At 36.3% G+C, this 24674-nt stretch overlaps 1 protein-coding gene across 5 annotated transcripts in view; it reads left to right on the plus strand.

Annotated features, from left to right (window-relative positions):
- Window positions 1-24674, plus strand: part of LOC127880994 (probable beta-tubulin polyglutamylase) — a 226527-nt gene that overhangs the window by 93900 nt on the left and 107953 nt on the right. For all 5 annotated transcript variants that reach the window (XM_052428550.1, XM_052428549.1, XM_052428552.1 and 2 more), the window contains 3 exons: window positions 1495-1701; window positions 3032-3221; window positions 8083-9239. In XM_052428550.1, the coding sequence (XP_052284510.1) occupies window positions 1495-1701; window positions 3032-3221; window positions 8083-9239 (1554 nt within the window). The remainder of the gene's footprint in view (window positions 1-1494; window positions 1702-3031; window positions 3222-8082; window positions 9240-24674) is intronic.

Genomic DNA, 24674 nt, shown 5'->3' on the forward strand with positions numbered 1-24674 from the left:
CAATTTACCAAACCGTGAAAAGATCCCTTTAAATGGAGCTAAAATAATAAATTTCATTTGTTTACCTTTTAATATCTTGCACAATTGACATCCTAAGTTCAATGCTATTTCACCAAACTATACAGCCTGACAAACATAATAAAGCAGAATATGCATATGAATCTGATTATACATAGATCCACTAACATATAAATCAGATCATGTTTGTCTCTGTTCATTTTCGAATGATACTCATCTTAAATGCTTTAACTTTGTGAGTAAACTAACTCCAATTTCCCAACAAAGATTTCTGTGACGCACATTCACTGTGAAGATTTCTAATAAATATTTGTTGTTGTTCATCTCAAACGTAGCATATTGGGTTAATTGACACACGCATTAAATTATCTCCTGATAACCATGTGATATCTGCTGTTAATTTGAGTGTTATTTATGATTTTCGCTGCTCATTCCAAACTTCTTGTCTGCTTGCCGCCATCTTGGACATCTGTAAAAACAGACGTTAATAATCAAGATACATCGACTATCGTCGGTATCCTCTGTAATATAGAGAGAGATGTGTGGATAGCAACGTAAAATCGTATTCGGCTACATTGGCGAACATTCGTAAGTCAGTTGTCAGTTGTCAATCGGCACACGTTCTACGAAATCAATGCTAAATGACATTGTAATCTTATTGGCTTTATTGGGAAAATTTGGTCATTTTTTGGGAAATTTTGGCCAGATTTTTGGGAAAAAACATCATTTTTTGCAATTGGGAAGCAGTCGTAATTTTGGGCACAAAAAATCACTGGAGAATAGCCTTTTTTATGGCTGAAGCATAAAATGTGCTCAGTTTGTTGAGCAAACTTCTTCTAAATTTCTCAAGCAATTGAATTGAAACTTCCAATTGTTCAAGATATCTTTATTTATTGTCCCCTACTGGTTTCACTGGAGGGGACTTATAGTTTGCGCTCTGTGTGTACGTCTGTCTGTCTGTCTGTGAGTCTGTCTGTCACACTTTTCTGGGTCCTGCGATAACTTTAAAAGTTCTTAATATTTTTTCATGAAACTTGCAACATGGATATATGGCAATATGGACATTATGCACGTTGTTTCATTTTGTTCCTACTTTATAAATTGTGGTTTCTATGGAAACCAAAAAAAAAAAATTCTGAAAATTGTGGAATTTCTGACAATGGTGCTGCTCCCGGTAGGGGACCAAATTGCTTGACAATAGCCTTGTATTCCACATATTCCCTTGAACTAAGCAATTTTGCTGGCAGAAGCATATAATATTTTTGTTGTTGTTTGTTGAGCAAAGTTAACTTCTTCATTCTTTCTGTCTAAATTGGGTTTTTGCTAAAAAGAGACTTCATTTAAACGAAAAATGTCATACAAGCGGAAAGTGTCGTCCCTGATTAGCTTGTGCAGACTGCACAGGCTATTCTGGGACGACACTTTACGCACATGCATTATGCACAGTTTTCTTAGAATGAGGCTCATATATTTCAGCGCCTGAGTACAAGTCCAAGCTGTTCCTGGACTGCTGTGGCCTGGTGAGGCGTGTAATGCGGGACCTGGAGGAGGACTTTGGCTTCTCTCTGGGCCCCTGGAACCAGGCATACATGTACGACACCCTTCCCATCACCGTGGCCTGCGAGAGGGACATGAAACCGGGCGATCTCGTCTTTATATCCGCCACGTACTACAATCCGAAATGTAAGCCTGAAGTGCTGGGAATAATTTATTATACCTGGCTTTTTGTTTGAATCAACAGGGGTAAATCTCTTTTTTTTGTATGAGAAATCATATGTATTTTAAGAAGTTTAAATGATGATTATCATAGATGAAAAGGTTAAACATTTTTAATAAGTTAGAATAGAAATAAATATGTGTAAAAGTTTGTAATAAAAAGTCCTTATTAAGTCAAAAAAACAATAATGAAATATATCAAAACATTTTTTAATAGCATTATAAAGATTATTAACAGTCCACACATGTGTAACACACACATGTGTAACATGTTGTCCCATATTAGCCTGTGCAGTGCACATATGTTTAACATGTTGTCCCAGATTAGTCTGTACAATCCGCACATGTTTAACATGTTGTCCCAGATTAGTCTGTGCAGTGCACACATGTGTAACATGTTGTCCCAGATTAGTCTGTACAGTCCACACATGTGTAACATGTTGTCCCAGATTAGTCTGTGCAGTCCACACATGTGTAACATGTTGTCCCAGATTAGTCTGTACAGTCCACACATGTGTAACATGTTGTCCAAGATTTGTCTGTGCAGTCCACACATGTGTGACATGTTGTCCCAGATAAGTCTGTACAGTCCACACATTTGTAACATGTTGTCCCAGATTAGTCTGTGCAGTCCACACATGTGTAACATGTTGTCCCAGATTAGTCTGTACAGTCCACACATTTGTAACATGTTGTCCAAGATTTGTCTGTGCAGTCCACACATGTGTAACATGTTGTCCCAGATTAGTCCGTACAGTCCACACATGTGTAACATGTTGTCACAGATAAGTCTGTACAGTCCACACATGTGTAACATGTTGTCCCAGATTAGTCTGTGCAGTCCACACATGTGTAACATGTTGTCCCAGATTAGTCTGTACAGTCCACACATGTGTAACATGTTGTCCAAGATTTGTCTGCAGTTCACACATGTGTGACATGTTGTCCCAGATAAGTCTGTGCAGTCCACACATTTGTGACATGTTGTCCCAGATTAGTCTGTGCAGTCCACACATGTGTAACATGTTGTCCCAGATTAGTCTGTGCAGTCCACACATTTGTGACATGTTGTCCCAGATTAGTCTGTGCAGTCCACACACTATAACCTGGGACTACACTTGAATGTAATTTTTTGTTCAAATAAAGTGTATTCTTAGTGAAATCAAGTAAAGACGGAATGTGTGTCCCTTATAAGCCTCTGTGCACTGCACAGGCTAATCTGGGATAACACTTTAGGCACGTGCATTAAGCCACATTTTTACAGAATAAGGCTCAGTTTTGTTTGTTATCCTTAAAGCCAAAAAGCAGCGACACAACATGACTCATGTGGAGATATGGGCGGGCGAGGGGAATAAGACGATTGGAGCGCGCTGGAACAACGGCAAGGTCGCGCTTTGGGACAGCTACAAGTTCACAGCCAAGAGCTACCACTCTGAGACCTACCACTTTAAGTCCCTTGACACATGGTTGAGAGGGATCTGTAAAAGGTGAGAAAAAAAAGAGGAATGAGTCGCGTTCTGAAAAAACTGGGCATTATGCATGTGCGTAAAGTGTTGTCCCAGATAAGCCTGTGTAATCCGCACAGACTAATCAGGGATGACACTTTCTGCTTTTATGAAATTTTTCGTTAAAATGAAGTCTCTTCTTAGCAACAATCCACTTTAGGCTGAAAGTGTCGTCCCTGATCTGGTACGACACCTTAAGCACATGCATTAAGCCCAGTTGTCTCAGAACGCGACTCAAATAAACATAAGCCTTGCTATGAGACACTAGGGTTTAAAGCAGATTTGTTAAGTGTCTTCCCAGAGTAATCAGAGACTACTTTTTTCACATAAACCAGACTTTTGCTAACGACCTTATTTGTATAAAAACACACCATGAAATCGGAAATTGTTGTCCCTGATTCAACAGAGCAGAAGCACATGCATTTCGCCGTATTGGTGGAAAAAAGTACCATGTGCCTTCTAATATGGATGTCACATGTAACCTTTTTGCACCAATGGGGCAATTTAGCCTAGTTTGCCAGAGCAATGCTCGTTTCAATAATTTAACAACGTTAAATGTGATATCCTGGTTCAATGATTAAACAATATTAAAAATTGAAGTATTCGATAAAATTGATATGCAAATGATAGTGCTTCACAACCTGCTGCAGAATGAAAAAGTAGAACAGGCAATGTCTTTGCATGGATTCATGTTTTTGTAAACATACACACAGGGTGTAATCAAATTTGCTTTTTTACATTTTATAAGTTCAAACTTGTTAGATCAATTTAAACAAAATTTGAAAGCTTTGTAAGACATATATAATGCAAATATATTAAATATTATTGAAATAGAAAACATGAGGCTAAACATTCAAACCCATGACCCTTCAGCACAGCTTTGGGATTTTAACAGAACTTAATTTAGACATTCATGAATGCTTAGAGGGTTAAGTTTTAAACATTGGTTGCCAAGTATGGAATTCAATTTATCCTTTGCAAGCTGGGTTAGTTATTTGTCACTAGAGTCTTCATTCAAATTTATAGGCGCGCAATATGCACAATAAATCAAGCTGCTGATTTGCTTTGGATGTCACAGTTCATAAAACTGTCATATATAAGAAATTACACTGTTTAGGGGGTTCTGAAGGATTTGCATACATTATCAAACATTTCTGCATCGGAAATGTTTGGTGAAGCATGTTCATTTGGAAGGCTGGTATAATATTCTAAATGAATATTTTATTTCTATCCGTAGAAACTTGTCTACTATAAATTATGCTGGCTATTTTTTGGTGGCAAATTTAATTTCATGGATTTATGCTCAGCTGATTTGCTTGCATGATGACCGCCTGCTGGTGTTTTATCAAGTGTCGCCTTGCGGAAAAATCCCCTGGATGGTTTTCGCTGATTCAAGCAAACTGTTCATAGAATGTTGAACACATTCATCATTATCATAATTTAATGAAAGTTTTTCAGGCCAAAGGATTTCATGACATACTGATGCTTACAAATTAAATGATCAAATTGAAAAGTTATTTTTAAAATAACTTAATTCAGATTATTAAAATTGTGAATTAGGATGAAAGTTCTCTGTGTTGTTAAGCATATTTAGTGAAAGGGAGGTAATTTTATAAACAAATTTTCTTAACCATGTTAAAATAAGCCTGCTTTTTGATTTGCCATTCAGGGGTTAAAGTCATAATGTTTTATATGTGGCATATTGTCTGTAAAATTGATTTGTATTGTTATTTTCTATGTACTTTCTGTGTAATTATTTCATATAATGTCAGGTGGTGTTGTGCTTTCTTACAAAGAAACATGTCCATTGATTATAACACACACTGTGTTCTATTAATTTACCCATTATTAAAAAAATCTTCAAATTTGATCAACAATTAAATTTGTTTTGTTCAAAGATTTTGTTGTATCATCCATCAGATAAAACTAAAACATTTGAACTTGATATAAACATTAAATCAATTTTCAATATTTCTTATTACATGCAGACATGAAAGGGATGGAAAACATACTGTCTACTCTCTCTAAATCTCGACTCTTTGATCTTGGACACACATTAAGACGAGCAAATAAATGATGTGCTGATTGGAATGTAGATCATTTGTTTGAAAAATGATGTTGAAGAAGGTTTTCAATGTTAACAGAAATTGTGACAACGTTCTAAATAAATACACATGCTACATACAGATACCTTTTGACCTTGTTATATAATGCGTCATTAAGTCAAGCTGATTTTTTTAAAGAGCTTTAAACTGTCTGAAAAATAAAAACGTAAGAACCCAGTTAGTTTTTTTAGGAAAAAATAGTTTAGGTGATTTCAAATAATTATTTTAGGCTTTAAAAAGTGTTTTTTTTTCAATCAGTGTTACTATTTTTAGCTTGGCTGTTTTCGGAGAAAACCCAAGGTATTGTCATAGCCAGTTCGTCGTCCGTTGCAGCCGTCCGCCGTCTGCCGTCCGTGTCATACTAAAACCTTAACATTTTGTTAAGGTTTTGAACATTGGCTCTAAAATCAAAGTGCTTCAACCTACAACTTTGAAACTTCATATGTAGCTGCACCTTGATGAGTTCTACATGCCACACCCATTTTTGGGTCACTAGGTTAAAGGTCAAGGTCACTGTGACCTCTTAAAAAAAAAGACAAGCTTTCATTTAATCAAAACTGCACCCGCAGCCGAGCGTGGCACCCGTTATGCGGTGCTCTTGTTTAAATTCTGGGTTCAGTTTTCAATTATTTTGGCCAAATTCAATCATGTTGCCTTAATTTGCTATTAAGTGTGGGAATATTTGTCCTACATTTTATAAAATTGGCTAAATGACATATAGCTCTAAATAAAAATATTTTTTAAACCAAAAAAAATAATGTTAAATTGAGATTGGTTAGATATCTGCATGTCATTGTATATTCTTGTTAAAGAAGGGAATCATACAAAGACTAAACAAACAAAACTAGCTGCCTGGCCTAACCAATCTCTTTTCTTTTTTGTTCTATTTTATCTTATTGTGCTTGTTGAGCTGTTAGCATAGGGGGACCTCCTACTCTTGACAGTCAGTCATACTCACCCCTTTCAAATGTACCTACCATACCCCCTCCCTGCCACCATACACCCTTCTTGCCACCATACCCCTGCCTACCACTGTACCCCCATCCTGCCTCCATACTTTCTCCCTGCCACCATACCCCATCCCTATCACCATACCCCCTCCCTACCACCATACCCCCTCCCTACCACCATACCCCCTCCCTACCACCATATCCCCTCTCTACCACCATACGCCTCCCTACCACCATACCCTCTCCCTACCACCATACCCCCTCTCTACCACCATACCCCCTCCCTGCCACCATACCCTCTCCCTGCCAAAATATACCCACCCTGCCTCCATAATCCCTTCATGCCACCAAATGCCCTCCCTACCACCATACCCCCTCCCTTCCACCATACCCTCTCTCTACCACCATACCCTATCCCTACCACCATTCCCTATGCCTGCCAAAATATAATCACCCTGCCTCCATACTCCCTCCCTGCCACCATACCCCCTCCCTGCCACCATACCCCCTCATTGCCACCATACCCCCTCCCTGCCACCATACCCCCCTCCCTGCCACCATACCCCCTTCCTGCCACATTACCCTCTCCCTGCTACCATACCCTCTCCCTACCACCATACCCTCTCCCTGCCAAAATATACCCACCCTGCCTCCATACTCCCTTCCTGCCACCATACCCTCTCAATATACTCTCCCATACCACCATACCCCCTTTCTACCACTGTACTCCCTCCCTGCCACCATACCCCCTTCCTGCCACCATACCATCTCCGTGCCACCATACCCCCCTCCTTACCACCATGCACCCTCCCTGCCACCATACCCCCTCCCTACCACCATGCACCCTCCCTACCACCACACCCCCTCCATACCCCCCTCCCTTCCACCATACCCCCTCCCTGTCCCATACCCACTCCCTGCCACCATGCATCCTCCATGACACCATGCATCCTGTCTGCCACCATGCACCATCCCTTCCACCATGCACCTTCCCTGCCACCATGCACCCTCCCTGCCACCATGCACCCTCCCTGCCACCATGCACCATCCCTGCCACCATGCACCCTCCCTGCCCAACCATGCATCCTCCCTGCCACCATGCATCCTCCCTGCCACCATGCATCCTCCCTGCCACCATGCACCCTCCCTGCCACCATGCACCCTCCCTGTCACCATGCATCCTCCCTGCCACCATGCATCCTCACTGCCACCATTCATCCTCCCTGCAACCATACCCCATCCCTGCAACCATACCCCCTTCCTGCCATCATGCACCTTCCCTGCCATTATACCTCTTTCCTACAACCTTACCACTCTATCTGCCACCATGCCACTGTAAACCCTACCTGTCACCATACCCCCTCTGTGCCACCATACCTCCCTCCTGCCACCATTCCCCCTCCCTGCCACCATATCCCTGCCATACCACTGTAACTCCTCCCTTTCACCATACCCCCTCCCTGTCACCATATCCCCTCCCTGCCAACATACCCCTGCCATAACACTGTAACTCCTCCCTTCCACCAAACCCCTCAAAACCACCATACCCCCTCCCTGCCACCATGCACCCTCCCGGCCACCATACCCATGAAATTAAAAATAAGTTTTTCTTGTGGACACATAAATGAGTTGATTGCTGATTTTGAAAAAAAAGAGTGATTTGCCTTTGTCATTTTTCGACGTATTTTTGTTTAATTTGTGGATCAGTAAAACCATGAAGTGTATCAAAATGAATGTCTAACAAATATTAATGATTTTACCAAAGGCCATTGCACTGTATGATTTCAGCTTCTGCCCAGACCACAGATGGAAAAGGCGGAAGTACAATCCAAAGAAGAAATCCATCTTTGCAGTGCCAGAGGAGATTCAAGGCGATGAAGCAGCAGGAGATGATGATGACAATGTGGACAGCTTTCTGGTACGAGGCAACACATTCTGTCAGAAGGGCAACACAAAAGGTGCTCAGAGACTGCCCCCGAGACCAAAGACTGAAATGGACCGGCCCAGTTTTCCGCATAGCGCGTCCAGTGAGAGCCTTGAGAAACAGAGATTAGTGCCTGTCAGGCCCATAAAGAATGACCAGAATAAAGGGAAAGGTCAGGCAACTAGAGCTAAGACGAGTCTGGGCATGAATGAGAGATCTTTGACGTTCTCTGATGGTTTTAGATTAGAAATTGAAGGGACAGGGCAAGGGAAAAGAGATCAGAGTGATGGGACAAAGAACAATTCTAAAGGCAAGCAAAATTCTAGTGGAAATCTTACAGAGCTGGGTCCGAAAGATATGGTAGGTTCAAGGCATGATGCATGCAATGGGAATGTGGAAGAAGATTTGGATGCTGATGAGGATGAAGATGAACATTATGGTGTTGATGATGGTAGTGATGACAGTGATGATGAGTACCTGGATGATGAAATTTCTGGTGAGGAGATGGAAAATACTGAAAGCAAAGATGTTGAAAATGGATATTACATTTCTGCTGTAGAAAATTCAGGAAAAGCTGATATGCTAGATGTAAAACTAGATGGAAATCATAATAGTGATGGTAAGCATCCTCTTACTCAGAACAGCTCAAGTAGTAAAGATAAGATGGCACAAGAAAAAGATGATGCAAAAGATCAGGTAAACAAAAAATCACCAAAAATCGTTACAAATGTTGAGCAAAGCCATGATATTGACACAAATGAAAACATAAAGTCTGCTGAGGAAGAACTCAACACAAACCAGAGTGCTAACATTGAAAACTCTACAAAAGATGTAAAAGAGGAGAATGAATCCATTAGGAAGAACAAGAAACAATCTTCAAAACCCAAGGGGTTAGAGATCGCTGATGAAGGACAAGGTCATTCAGAGAGTGGGATGAGCATTGCCATTGCAACCAATAAATGCACGAGTGTCACCAGTATACGAAGTGGTGAGCTAGGAGACTCAGAAGGCAGTTCTAAAGGTGCTATTGTTCAATAAACTGTTCAGAGTTGGATTGTTACAGTTTGACAGTTTATTACATGCTTTCACACCAAGCTTTGTGTTTTTGTTGAATGTTTGCTTATTTAAAGATATGATGCATGATATTGTAGTACCAGAAACTAAGGCATGACTCTTTTTAGGTCACCTTAATGCATGGTGGTTATGGTAAGCTTTTTGGAAATCATGATGTTCTTCATAAGTGTGCAGTGTATCTCCATGCAGATTTTTATGAAACTTCACCAGAGCTCACAATAGATTTTAGAAGTGGAAACTGAAATAGATTCTCATCTGAAATTAAAGCGCCCAGTGGTATGGTATATTACATGGAACATATTGTTTGTTTGTCTTGTAATAAGTTTGTTGTAATAATTATGTCTCTGGGGATTAAATTGGCCGAGCTCTACAGGCAACTTTCCTGTTATTTGAATTATAGCAAGAATTAAAAGAAATCTGCCAACATGACCTTGAAGGATGTCCCCTTTTGTTTGTTAAATAAACATATATTCCAAGAGGATAGGCTGTTTTGCATACATGGCTTATCATGCAACCTTGCAAATGTTAGAAGTCTTTTTTTCCCAATCAGCATTCAACTTGCTAAGGACTTTTCTTAAAATCATATCTTGGCTGATTAAAAAGATTGGTAGAGAAAGGTGAGAGACGTAGGCTTTTAGGACTTCTTTTTTATGTGAAGCATTTGTTTATGTATTACAATTGTTTGCTGAAAATTTATTAAGTTAGTTATGGTTTTCAATCAGGTTGAGAGAAAATTACAATGTATGCATAGTTAGGACTCCATTAGATTTAAATATATTATGTTCTGTAGAGAAGTTGAGGTGGAATGCAATATAATGTATGTGTAGCAAAACAAATGCAAATGTGAAGCCTCAATCTTGCGAGAATTATTGCCATTTAGAAAGATTTCAGTCATACAGTTTATGTTTTGTATCCCCCCCCCCGATCATTCTGGGCATATATTGTTTCTGGCCTGTCTGCCTGTCATTCATTGATTCATTCATTCATTGTATGTGTGTGTCCCAAAACTTTAACCTTGGTCATAACTTTTGAAATATTGGAGATAGCAACTTGATATTTGGCATGCATGTGTATCTCGTGGAGATGCACATTTTGAGTGGTGAAAGGTCAAGGTCATCCTTCAAGGTCAGGTCAAAGGTCAAATATATGGCTTCAAAGCGGCGCAATAGGGGGCATTGTGTTTCTGACAAACACATCCCTTGTTTAATAATTATAATTGTATGCATTTAGGAGTTATTAACCCACTGGTATTTGCATTAGTAATTTGGGATTTTCGAAACAACATAAATTGTCCCCCATTCGGGTAGGTATCACAAGTATCCCGGGTAAAAAGCGGTCCGTCTAAAATGCGTATATGACTCATATCCGCGGATATGACCGAAAAGTGCGGATATGAACGAATACAAGCAATATCGACACTTTTCTGCAATGTTTATTTAAATCTTTAATAAAAAAATACACAATATGTGTTAAATATGTTAGTATTGTCTCAAAATATAACAATTTAATAGACATTATCATTTTTCCAACTCTAAATTCATATCCGCGAACATGACGAAGTGCCAGAAGATTGTTTTGGGCTACACACCACAAACAATATAACCACGCCGACACCACATATGTTTTGTTGTATAAGTTAACATAATGTTTATATAATATACTGAATGTATTATTATTCTTGATGTCGTCTGAAAACTCTAGTATTTAGATATACAATATGCTTTAGAAAATAGTAAAGTTTTTTTTGGCCGATTATCGCCAGACCACAAGTAATTAATGCTGTTACTTTTCCCTGGTTATATTTTAATTGGAATACAAAATGTTGAATTTATTTAAATATACTGAATGTTATGAATGCAGTAAATATTGTCTGAAATGTCACTGTTTCAAGTGGCATCTTTCATTTGAAAATAAATGATGATTTCTAATGCGCGAATATGATAACATTGACGAATGTGGTTTATCCAATAAAGGATCTATATTTTTAGTGCTAAAATAACTTTATGCAAGGTAAAAATATCTTATATTTGATTGTTACTATTTATTTTATGCTTTCCGGTGGTTTATCAGTGAATAAAAACTGATAATTTAACTGTTTCAAACAGTGAAAATGTGAAAATTAACAGTGAAAATTATCGATAATTTTCACTTTTTACTGTGAAATGACGTCATTTTTTAAAAGAAATTACATCATTATCCCAGCGCAAATCTTAAGTTAAACTCTCAAACAATGTGTCCAGATTTTCGTAAATTCGTCTTTACAGAGTTGTCGTTCTTGCGGATAGGTATACCTACTTCCGGTGTTAAGAAAAACAATGGGGAAATACTACTGTTCCATCGTTAAATGCCATAATTTTAGCGGTATTTTCAAAAAAAGTAACATTACATAAATTACCTAAAGACTCATGTACAAGAAAAGCTTGGATGATAGCAGTTAGCCAGAAAAATTGGTTTCTAACGGCGTATACTCGCGTCTGTTCCGACCACTTTCGAGACGGAATCGGTCCAAAACAAAATTCCTACTGAAAATTTACCTCATTGCAAAGTAGTACCAAAACATGAAAGAAAGCAGCGTACATTAAGACAGCCACTTCCAGAAAATATCCCTGTCACCTCTGCCCTACATTTCCATTCGTAAGTACCAGACAGGTAGCATGTTTTGTAGTCATAATCCATATTGTCCACATCATGTTCAAAGGGTTAATAAAAAATATACGTTTCTCCTATAGTTTCATCCATTTCTATGTATTCAGCCACCAAATGTAAGAATATTTGGATAAACATGAGGTATTTATCTTATTTTTGTCAGGAAAAGTTTAACATGATATTAAAAGGGTAAAATAAAACACAATAGATCTAGTCAAATTTTGATAATGTATTTCTTTTATTAAATATAATTTTACATACATACATACATGTAAGCGTTATGCATATAAACCAACAAATTCATGAAAATTTCATTACTTATAATGAAGAATATGTCCGACACATACAATGAAAATTAAAAAAATAAACACATCCACCTGCCCTAATGTTCCCCAAAATTTTGATGAGAATCTAGTTATTTATTTTCTATTGCCTAATGTTGAAAATTCCATTGCAAATGTCTCGTTTTTTGGTTTATTTTTATTTGTTTCACATCATCTACACATATATTTGTTAATGCAGCATCAACTTTAAAACTTAAACAAAAACCCCGGAAAGAGAAAAAAAAGCATTTGAATATCAACCGTACTTTCGATTAAACAACTGATGACAGAAATTATTCAACTTACAGTGTTTTAAAAATTGATAATCCACCGAATCCAACAAATATCCTCTATATATTATAGTTTATTAGTACGTACAAATATGCACATCATTTTATTTATGCAAATGAACAAAGGTTAATTATCGTAGAGCTATTATATAGTCGTGATATAATCAAGAATGATTATAACCATTATAGTTGCGATTTTATTGAAAAGCAATGCATGTCCCGCTAAAATTTTATATTTTTTATTAATATTATGTTTTATAAGTGGATGTAACAGCTGTAATATTAATCTTAAACATATAGACTTCGTATTTTATTTTATGGGGATATTGGATATGAACTGTTGAAATATTAACGAAAAATCTAACATTTTACCGGGACGTGCATTGATTTTCAATAAAAGAGCAACTATAATGGTTATAATAGTTCTTGAAACATTTAAATGTAGCACTACGATATCCTGTGTTCATATGAATAAATAAAATAACGTGCATATTTTTACATAACCAATAAACTATAATATATAGTAACAATCAAATATAAGATATTTTTACCTTGCATATTTAATAAATATTGTGTATTTCTCATTTAACATTGAAATAAACATTGCAGAAAAAGTGTCGATATTGCTTATATTTGTCCATATCCGCACTTTTCGGTCATATCCGCGGATATAATTCATATACGCATTTTAGACAGACCGCTTTTTACCTGGGATACTCGTGATACCTACTCAAATGGGAGACAACTTAATAATATGTAGTTTCGAAAAGACCGAATTGTTACTGAATGAAACACACTTTGCAATTCATGTGCTCTTTAAAGTGTGAGAGGGGTTAAATTCAAGATAAACTTAACAGACTATTAAATCAGTGTTTTCCTTTACTTTTAGAAAAATTGATTTCATGATCTTTTGTCATAACACCAATATATTCTCATAAAAGAAAAACGTTTTGTTTTTACAGTGGCAGTTTGGAAGAAGTGACATTTCAGAACTGACAATAAATTAAGATTAAGGATGTATTAAGTTCAGTTTTTTTGATGAGGTGGTTAAATGCCCATGTTTATCAGAAAAGACACTTAACTGTGTGCATGAACTCTTTTTTTCTTTCATCTTTATAGGATTTATGTGATATTTGTGAAGTTGTGTAACACAAAGGAGGAGGAACTGTTCTTTGACTTCATAAAATAAAAAAGAATAGTTAAGCAGCAAGTCTCTACTTTTCTGATACAAATTTTGCTTTTAACCCTTTGCATGCTGGGAAATTTGTCGTCTGCTAAAATGTCGTCTGCTAAATTTCTAAAATTAGCATTTTCTTCGATTTTTTTTCAAAGAATACTATCAGAATAGCAAACAGTTTGGATCCAGATGAGACGCCACGTTCTGTGGCGTCTCATCTGGATCCAAACTGTTTGCAAAGGCCTTCAAAATACGGTTCCCGCACTGAAAGAGATAACAGTTATCATTGGAACCACCTGCTGGGAAAACTGGGCTTTATGCATGTGTGAAATGTGCTATCCCATATTAGCCTGCGCAGTCCACATAAACAATCCAGGCTGTAAGTTTCTCCTTTGATGGTATTTTTCAGTAAAAGTATGTCTCTCAATAGCGAAAATCAGTTTAAGCGGTGTGTGTTGTCCCTGCTTAGTCTTCGCAGACTGCACAGGCTAATCTGGGACGACACTTAAATTATAAACATGCTTCAAGCTCAGTTTCTCAGCATAGAGTTGCTGTTCAACTTTCATTGTTTTTGTGGAGAGTAATTCTAGCTTATAATGGGTTTTATTATTGTCGTATTTTTGCCATATTAGTCTTTCATTCATTTGTTGTTGTTTTTTGTGAAAATAATTATTTTAAAATCAAGTTGTTTTTGTTTTTGTTAATTGGTTTGTTGTGTTTGTTTTAGTTGCATTAGTTTTGTTTTGAATAACAGTTTTATATAGTTTATTAAAAGAAACTTCAGTAGGAATAATTAGCATGGAAAAAACACCCTGCACAGAAGCACATGAACTAGTACTCTCTTGCTTAAATTAGCAGTATAAACATAATGTTATGTGGCCATATTGTGTTAAACATGTGTTACTGTTGATGCCAGATCTTAATGACTGTATAGCAAAGTAAAGATTAGTCACTATGTGTGTTACAACAATGTTCATTTGGTATATTTCCTCAGCAACATGTTTTTCATTGCGCAATTTCTACATATATGGTGATTTCTTTCTTTAAAAAGCTCATTTGTTTAACCTGTGGTGTTTCAATACCGTCCATTATGTTAAAGAAGACTGTGATAATATGAGTATTTTCCTATATAAATATAGGTACAAATATTTATGTGTATGTGTTTTTTATTCCTTTTAAATAACGTACATGTATTAGTCAATTTAAGAACAACTTTTTCTTTTATATGCATTTACATTTATTTTTATGTTTTATCACATTTTAAACTTACATTTATTATGCACGTGTAATTTTAAGACAAAATTTTAAACATAAGAACATAAATTTTCAGATACAATGTTCTTAAAGCTGCAAATTACTGTACCCACTTCACAACATAGTGGTTCATGGGGAAGGGTAGTCTGTACCCACTTCACAACATAGTGGTTCATGGGGAAGGGTAGTCTGTACCCACTTCACAACATAGTGGTTCATGGGGAAGGGTAGTCTGTACCCACTTCACAACATAGTGGTTCATGGGGAAGGGTAGTCTGTACCCACTTCACAACATAGTGGTTCATGGGGAAGGGTAGTCTGTACCCACTTCACAACATAGTGGTTCATGGGGAAGGGTAGTCCACCCTTTTTCTGATTTCCTGTTTTTAGAAAGTTGTGTTGCAGATTTACTGGTAAAGTACACTCAATGTTTTGACTCTTTTTGCTGTTTCTGTGTCTTTTTTAATAACACTACTATAAAATTGAATATAAGTAATTATGTGTTCTGTGTACAATATGTGATAAACATTTTAGGTATTTCAAAAAATAGTAGAGGTATATAGTTGTTTTTATTTGCCATACATTTTACTTCTGTTTCATTGGAAATGGGTAATAAAAAGGTTTTATTTGCATGTTGACAAGTGTTTATTTTAAATTGCCATTTGTTTTTCTAAGCTCTACATGTTATGAAAGGTTTGTCTCGTATGACAAATTACAATTTAGCAAGGCAGACATGTTATGCACCGCCAAATTTTAAATGCTTGTTTACTTGATCAGATTAAACGATCATAAAAATATGTTTTACAACCCTATTTCAAAATTTCACTGGTTGCAACTGTGTATTTAAGTTTACTTTAAGTACAATTAGAAAAAATGACTACTTTAAAAAAATAAGAAAAGTAGAACAAAATAATTAGGGATGGCATCGAATACCAATATTGGTATTCGAATGTTTGCAAATTCATTCAATCGAATATTCGAATATTCGCATAAAACGGCTGGATTGATTTTTACCTTGTTATGTGTTAATTTACATTGGTTTGTAAGTTATATCCGTTTGCTAAATACGAGGCTGTTTATTAACGTTGCTATCGAATAATTGTATCGCTGTCGACTAATACTATGACCGATACTGTGATCGGGCACAAATAGAATGAAAAACACCGTGTCATAGAATTTTATTTTTTAATGATTCCACAGATTTGTAGCAGACCGCGCATATGTAAAACTAAGTTTACACACATTACACGTTGCGGTCTTCTTATCCACAGACCGTGTAAAGTATTCCATACTGCAGAAGGGGCTGGTGGCATTTTCAGATTTGAATTATGATTCCTTGATGATTGTTTAATTTATATCATCTGTTACTTTTGAGTAATTCACATATTTAAATGTCTGTTCAAACTGTGATCACATAAACTAAATTATTATTCGCAAGTTAATTGAAGCCCTTTATTGGTACCTAATTGACAAACAACAGTTCGGGCCCTTTCCTATAGTAAGTATATTGCATTGCGCGATTTGAGTAATTCACACATTTTAATGGCTGTACATACTGTGATCACAAAACTTAATTATTATTCGCCAGTCAATTGAAACCGTTAATTGGCACCCCATTGGCAAACAACAGTCGGGGCCTTTCTTAGAGCGTGTATATTGCATTGCGCAATCAACACTGATACGGGCCGCGTTATCAGTTTGACACGAAGAACGTCACGTCAATCATGTTACTCCCAAGTGATTTCGGTTGCTTTTTAGTAAGCGATTCGCAGGTCATTAAATATTAGTGAAATTACGTTTGAAAAAAAAATGCGAATATGCGAATATCATTTTTATTATTCGAATGCTGACCATTCAATCGAATATTCGATTATTCGAATAATTTTGCCATCCCTAAAAATAATACAATTTGTGTGTGTGAAATGCTAAGGCATAGGTTTAAGGAGTGTATAGGGATGTAGGGATAGCCTATGAGAGTGGCATGAGACTTTTTAAAAGTACATTGTAATTGCTAAATGTATTTTGTGAGGCTTTTAAAGTTGTTTTTATCAGATCTTACTTTTATGTGATCATGCTCATTCTATTACTTAGTATGATTATTTATAGAGCATAACTTTGACTTCGTCATTTTAACGATGGCTAAGTGTTACCATATAGGCCACTACATTTACTACTTAAGATTGTGAAGATCTGGTACCAGGTACATTATTGTATATTGAAGTCTTGTGTAGATTGGGTACCAGGTACATTATTGTATATTAAAATCTTCAGAACATACGTGGCAAAATTAGAGTGGATCAGCGGGCATAATATATATGGCTTGTTGAGCAATTTGAAATGGAGTGTTTTAAAACCCACTCACGTGGAATAAAATGGTTATCCCCAGTAATGACAAATTGTGTATTATGGTAACCATTCACATAAATATCCTATGATGACGATTTTATGTTTTAGTTTATGTGCAAATTTCAAATAAATATGGTGAGACATGATTACCCAATCCCAACATAAGTATAAATATTATTTAATTATGTGTTAAAATGCTTTTATACAATCTTTCCCCAGTTTACAGTGATTTAAATCACATTTAATTTTCACATAGTTTTGTAAACTCAGCATATTTTTAGAAGAGCCTTTTATTTGTAACAGTATGTAATACTTCCTCATGATCTTGCTTGATTTAAGCAATTATACATAAAGGTCATGTTTCACTACAATAACATATAAGTGAAACATAAATTGCAGATAAATAATTGTAAAATATGATATAGAGATATAAAATTGCAGCTATGCTTAGTTTAAACCTATTTAGTTTAGCTTGATTGCATCGAAAGCCCCAGGCTTATAAAAACGCTCTTGAGTCTGTTTCCTGGGCCTATTACCAGTACTTGGTGTCTTTGGGAAAGATCTACACAACGCTCCCAGAGTGGGTATCGAACCCGTGACTCCCCGATCCCTAAGCATACACCTTATCAATTATGCAACGGCGAACGTCAAGTTCAAGTTTGCATCTATTCTTGAGCTTTATTGCATAGTTGCAGCCTAAAGTATGCATGTGCAGTTAAATCTCTTCGTATGATGGACTTACCAATTCCTTGCATAAACTATGGTTAGCATAGGACCAAAATAAGCTTGCATTTGTTTATAATAGCTTATGCCCAGAATAATGTAAAGATGGCATTTTTAGAAAACCCGAGGTATGGTCATAGCCAGCTCGTCTTCTGGCGTCGTGCTAAAACCTTTACATTTTGTTAACCTTTTGAAAATTGGCTCAAAAATCAAAGTGCTTCCACCTCCAACTTTGGAACTTCATATATACATGCACCTTGATGAGTTCTACATGCCACACCCATGTTGGGGTCACTAGGTCAAATGTCAAGGTCACTGTTACCTCTCAAAAAAATAAAAATCTGACAAGCTTTTCATTTATTTAAAACTGCACCAACAGCTGAGCGTTGGCACCCATTATGCGGTGCTCTTTTTATGAGTAGAATGGGACAATGATATTGATGTAAATACAAAGTCATTCAAAATGCATACAGTAGGTTGTGACTGTGTGTGTGTGTGTCCCAAAACTTTAACCTTGGTCATAACTTTTGCAATATTGAAGATAGCAACTTGATATTTGGCATGCATGTGTATCTCATGGAGCTGCACATTTTGAGTGGTGAAAGGTCAATGTCATCCTTCAAGGTCAAAGGTCAAATATATGGCTTCAAAGCGGCGCAATAGGTGGCATTGTGTTTCTGACAAACACATCTCTTGTTCATCCTATGTTGCTGAAATTTGGTCGGAATATTTATCTGGACATCAAGGCCAAAATCAAATCTGGGTCATATATATCCGCAAACTAGGTCTCCAGTTCAAATCTCAGACAAACTTTCAAAACGGTCTAGAGGCCTTTTTATTTTTACTTTATGTTTATGACATTTGGTCAGAATGTTTAACTTGATAATATCTAGGCTAAGTTTGAAAAAGGGTCAATGGCATTGTAAAACTTGGTCACAAGCTCCCACTCTATAAAAACATTTATGACTAAATCTCAATGAAACTTGGCCAGAATGTTTGGCCAGAATGTTTTTTGTTACAATATCTTAGTGAATCTGGATGATACTCTTCAAAAAGACTTGATCACCAGGCTAAATCTTAGAAAACACCTCTATAAGACATATTTACGACTCAACCTTAATAAAACTTGATCAGAATGTAGAATATCTAAGCTAAGTTTGAATATGTGTCCAATAACTAGGTCACCAGGGCAAATTAACAAAACAAACTCTTTACCACTCTTTAGCCCACATTTTAAAATTAAATCTTGATTAACCCTTTACTAACCCTTTAGATACGTATTTTAACGCATGTGTAGTCCAATAGAAAGTTAAATTTAATCAGAGACCTTTCTTACTACATTCAAGTTTTAAAAGCTACATTTCCAACCCTAAGATACTGATGAGTAGCAAACAGTATAAAACCTGAACAGACTGCGAGTGTAACCGGACCGGGGGAAATCTATGCCCTTGTTATTAATGGCACAACATAACTCGCTTTCTGCGTTTTCTCTTTTATTCATTTATAGTTCACATAATTTTCAACGAATTCCATCTTCCTTTATTACATTCTTAAGCATTCCTTCTTAACTCTATTAAATTCTTATCAGATCTTATTTAACAAATTCCATCCTCCTATTTCCAACTGTCTCTCTAACTTGTAACTGACTTTTTAACTTTTCTCTTACTGACCTCCACTTCCTTCTTTCATAAACTAACCTGTCACTCTATTGAAACCCTTTCATCCCTAGAACCAAGTCACACCCACACATCTCACTGACCAATCCTATCTCTCATTCATTCATGATCATACAGATCCTTAATGCCAATTCACACCCACACATCTCACTGACCAATCATATCTATCTCTCATCCAACATACAGTACTTAACTTCCTTACTTCTATAAGACTGTAATTAATTAGCACCTAGTCTAAGAATCTTAAGTCACAGTCATTATTTATAGCTAGAGCTGATAAGCATACAGTCAGCATACAGTCTGCATATTGAGTGTGAATTTAACATGAGAAGACTTCCAAGACTGTAACTAACACAATGTAATCAATATCAAGTTAAACATGTGGTTCCAAGCAACCTTCTACTGCAATTCAGTAGATAAAGAAATCATATTCAAACATATTCACAGAAATCAATTCAATATCTTTAAAACTGTATTGTATGAATTTATAATGTACTCAATCAAAAATCAAATAATACTATAATAATATTTGTAACTCTGTGACACGAGTAACTCGCACTCTGTTCTGGTTTTATGCTATTTGCAGCCATTTTCACTTTGCCTCTAATTTTTAAGTGGGAAAGGGTTAGACTATCAGAATGTTTATTATCTAGGCTTAACTTAAATCTGTGTCCGAAACCTAGGTTACCATGCAGGTCAAATCTAAGAAATACCTTGCTCCTATTTAGAAGCCACATTTTTATGAAAAAATCTCAATGAAACTTGGGAGGAATGTTTATTTTGACAATATCTAGGGTGAGTTTAAATCTAAGTCACATGCATTCAAAGTTTAGTTAGGTCGATCACCACGTCAAAATCTTAAAAAGACCTTGGTACCCATCTAGAAGCCCTGATTAAGCAACAATTCCTTAATTGTGACCACTACATTTCAGAGATTGTTGAATATAATAGCCACTTTTTGTGTTATACAGTTTACATTACCCAATCGAAATTCCATGTTTAAAAATATTTTGTATTTACATAGTTTGTAAAAATTTAAATCCAGGTAGACAACACATTTACAAACAATTCAAAACAGGTTGATGAGGACACACTGATATATTTCTTAAGTTAAGACTTGTGAATAAGTTTTGGTGAATATTCACATTTGTGGGTGACCAAACCAAGAACAACCTTCAAAAATTAGTTTCATGTCTTATCTTAATGCCGAGCTAAGCCTTTATTTGTCAGTCAGCATTCCGCTGAAACATGACTGGCATGTATGTGCCCCGACCCGGGATCGAACCAGGGACCTCTGGATTTGTGAATAATATTGGTTTTTCAATAAAAACAATTAGCTACATGTTAACAAAATAGTGTTGTTCAAGTCATACAATTTGAACATTGGACACAGAAATCTAAAGAAATCCGTATAAGATAATTTTTGTAATGATGAGATTTTGTATATTAATGTGCACATTTTATGATATTATAATATTGTTATAATATTGTTAAAAGTTAATTCAGAATGTGAGTTATTGCCAAAGTAATTGGAATCAAGGAAGAAATACTTGCAAAGGCCAGGAACAACCTTTGTGACAGATCCATTTACCATCAATAGGATGACATGAATGGTTACACTCTTGGCTGACTCTGAAAATATTTTGTATAATTTTATGCTATCTGAATAATTTAAATTCTTTTTCAAGCAATTATGAAGGTGAGTTGATTTCTATGTGGCCAATAGATGCCTTCTGAATTTATGTTTTTATTGCACATGTTTAGCTCAGCAGAGCAGAAAATTAGACATTTAAGCATATCTGAAGACGATGTGAAAAGCGTGAGTTATTTATAAATTGATCATTTTGAAAGGACATTTTTAGTCAGCTTAAGTTCATCAGCCATTTATAGCATTTTCTACCAACACATCTACTACTGCTATGTTTGTAGTTTTTTTGGTCATTGATGAGTGGCCAGGAAAAATTCAGTGAAATGTTGAAAAAAATTCTGGGCTATAGAAGACCGGATCGAGTAAATCCTTAAATATGGTCGACTAGTGTGAGCAAATTTCAAAAAAATCATTGGCAACAGCATTCTTAATACAGTAAACATGAGCCACAATCTGGAAAAACAGGGTTTGATGCAATCGAGTAAAGTGTTTTCCCATATTAGCATGTGCAGTCCACACAGGCTAATCAGGGACAGCACTTTTTCCTCTTAATTGGTGTTTTGTTAAGAAAATACTTCCTTTAATGATCAATTCAATAATATCCGCAATTTTTCTCCCTAATAAGCCTGTGTGGACGGCACAGGTTAATCTGGGACATCACTTAATGCACTTGAATTAAGCCCAGTTTTTCCAGACGGCAGATTAATTTAAGATTTGGACAAATACAATGTTATATGTCAAAAATATGTTCACATAGTTTTACTTTAACAGGTCTATTGTCATTCATAAGTGAAGGCCATGCAAGTGTTTGAAATGCAGTGATTGCGTTTTTGATAGGAAATGCTCAATCACTCTCATACCTTTGACAGAGACCTGGTCACACTCTTTCCTTGGTTAACTAACACGGCTTTCACTACCATTTTGCACTCCCAACAATCCTATATCATCATAACAATAACTACTCCTAATACTACCACTATAACTACCGCTCACTATTACACCAGGATACTAATACAGTGGAACCCCTCTAAACCAGACACCTCTGGGACTGAGAGGAAATTCCGGTTTAGAGAGGATTCCGGTTTAGAGGGGAAATCGACTATTTTACTTTCAGAAGGTCAATTACATATTATATCCTAATGCAGAAAAAACACTTTCAGGAAATTTTAATAGTTTATTTATGTATAACATGACAGTGACTTAGCCTAAACAATATAGAACCAGTCCTGTACAAGCTTTTTGATCTTTTCAAATTTCAACTCATTGTTAAACCAACTTTTGTTGGGTGAAGAGTTGTTTTCCCAATGAGACATGTACACAGACTTTTTTCGCACGATAATCCCGATCGTCGACTTTTCTACCCCGTATTTCCCCGACAGCATCTAGAGTGTAGGTGTAGGCAATATCTCTGACTCTTTGATCAGTTTGATTATGTCTTTTAGAGACAATTCAACGCGAATGCGGTAAGAAAGAGCTAGGTTCGGACATTTTTAGTCTTAGTTATCTTAATAGCCAATTTGAAAATCTAAATGAATATTTAATGCAACTGCTTCAGGAACTCTGCAAATCACCATTTTTTATATGACACTAAATTAGGAATTGTAATAAACAATTCAAAATAATAAGCTTATTAAAATTTGGCATGGCTTTATTTATTTCACACGTCTTTAATCTGTCATTCACAAGTTTTTGACTGTAGGTCTGAGGTGCAATATATCGGTCCTGACCGGTTTAGAGAGATAGAATCACATATGGAATGACCCAATTTTGATCCAAAATTACAGGTATTTGGAAGTGAGGGGATTCCAGTCTTGAGGAGATATTTTACGCATGATTTTATAGGGGAAAAAAAGGGGCCGGACAATTAGTCCGGTTAAGCGAGGATTCAGGTATAGAGAGGATCCGGTTTAGAGAGTTTCCACTTTACTATCTTGATACCAACACCATCACCACCACTATGCTGTTCATCTACAGTGGATGAAGTAGTTATCCTTCAAATATCCATTTGAGAAAAATGCAAATAACCAATCTTTCAATAAAATATAAATACTAAAACCTTTTCACATAAGTGACAAGTAAACTTTTCATTTTAAATTAATTTATTGTTATTAGTTTTCTTATGTTCTTCAATGAACCATACAGCTGTCTTGACAAATTAGGTTGAAAGTAATCTCACTATAAATTTTGTGACGTTCAGTAAGGTTTCTTGTAAAAAAAAAATAACATAAACTTTTCCATCATTTAGACTTGAATCCCTACTCACTACCACACTACCACTGCCAGCGCTACCACTGCCAGCACTACCAGTGCCAGCACTCTCACTGCCAGCACTACCACTACAACCATCATTACCACTGTAATCACTACTCACAACCACACTACCACTGCCAGCACTACCAATGCCAGCACTACCACCAACACCATCATTACCAATATAATCACTACCATGCTACACTACCAGTACTACCACCAACACCATCATTACCAATGTAATCACTACCACACTACACTACCAGCACTACCACCAACACCATCATTACCAATGTAATCACTACCACAAACACCATCATTAAATACTGTACACTTTACCTCACCTAACTTCCACTGCCACTAAAAACACTACCACTACCAGCACTGCCACCAACACCATCATTACCACTGTAATCCTACTCACTACCACACCACTCTACCAGCTCTACCACTACCACCAACATTACCACTAATCAATACTCACTATCACACCACACTACCACAAAAAACATCATTATCACTGTAATCACTACTTATTACCACACTACCCCAACCAGCACTACAACCACACCATTATTTCCACTGTTCTTGCTACTCACTTCCACACTTACCACCACTACCATCAACAACACCATCACTTCTGCTGTAATAGTTACTCACTCCATCACCACACTACCACTACCTACAGCACCACAGCAACTGCACCTCTACCATGAACAACACATTAGGACCAATAACTATGGACACACCTCAGCCCACATAATGATAATCAGTAACAAAAATGATGACACAAATTTGATGAGCAATATTCCGAACAAGATCTCCCACTCAGTTTTTTTTTTTATAATTATGCATTTACTGACTAAATGAAATCCCCTATATGAATACCCTTCAATAAAATATTACACCTGGTAGTTAAATTAAGTTAAACTTGAAATTTGATTAAGATTGAATAGAATTTCATACACCCTCTTACTTCAACACCTGAGGAAGGTATTTGCCATCATATAAACAAACAAGTTTTATAATGTTGCCAAAAGTATTTTGTT

Source organism: Dreissena polymorpha, chromosome 5 (assembly GCF_020536995.1).
Source record: "Dreissena polymorpha isolate Duluth1 chromosome 5, UMN_Dpol_1.0, whole genome shotgun sequence".
Lineage (NCBI taxonomy): Eukaryota > Metazoa > Mollusca > Bivalvia > Myida > Dreissenidae > Dreissena > Dreissena polymorpha.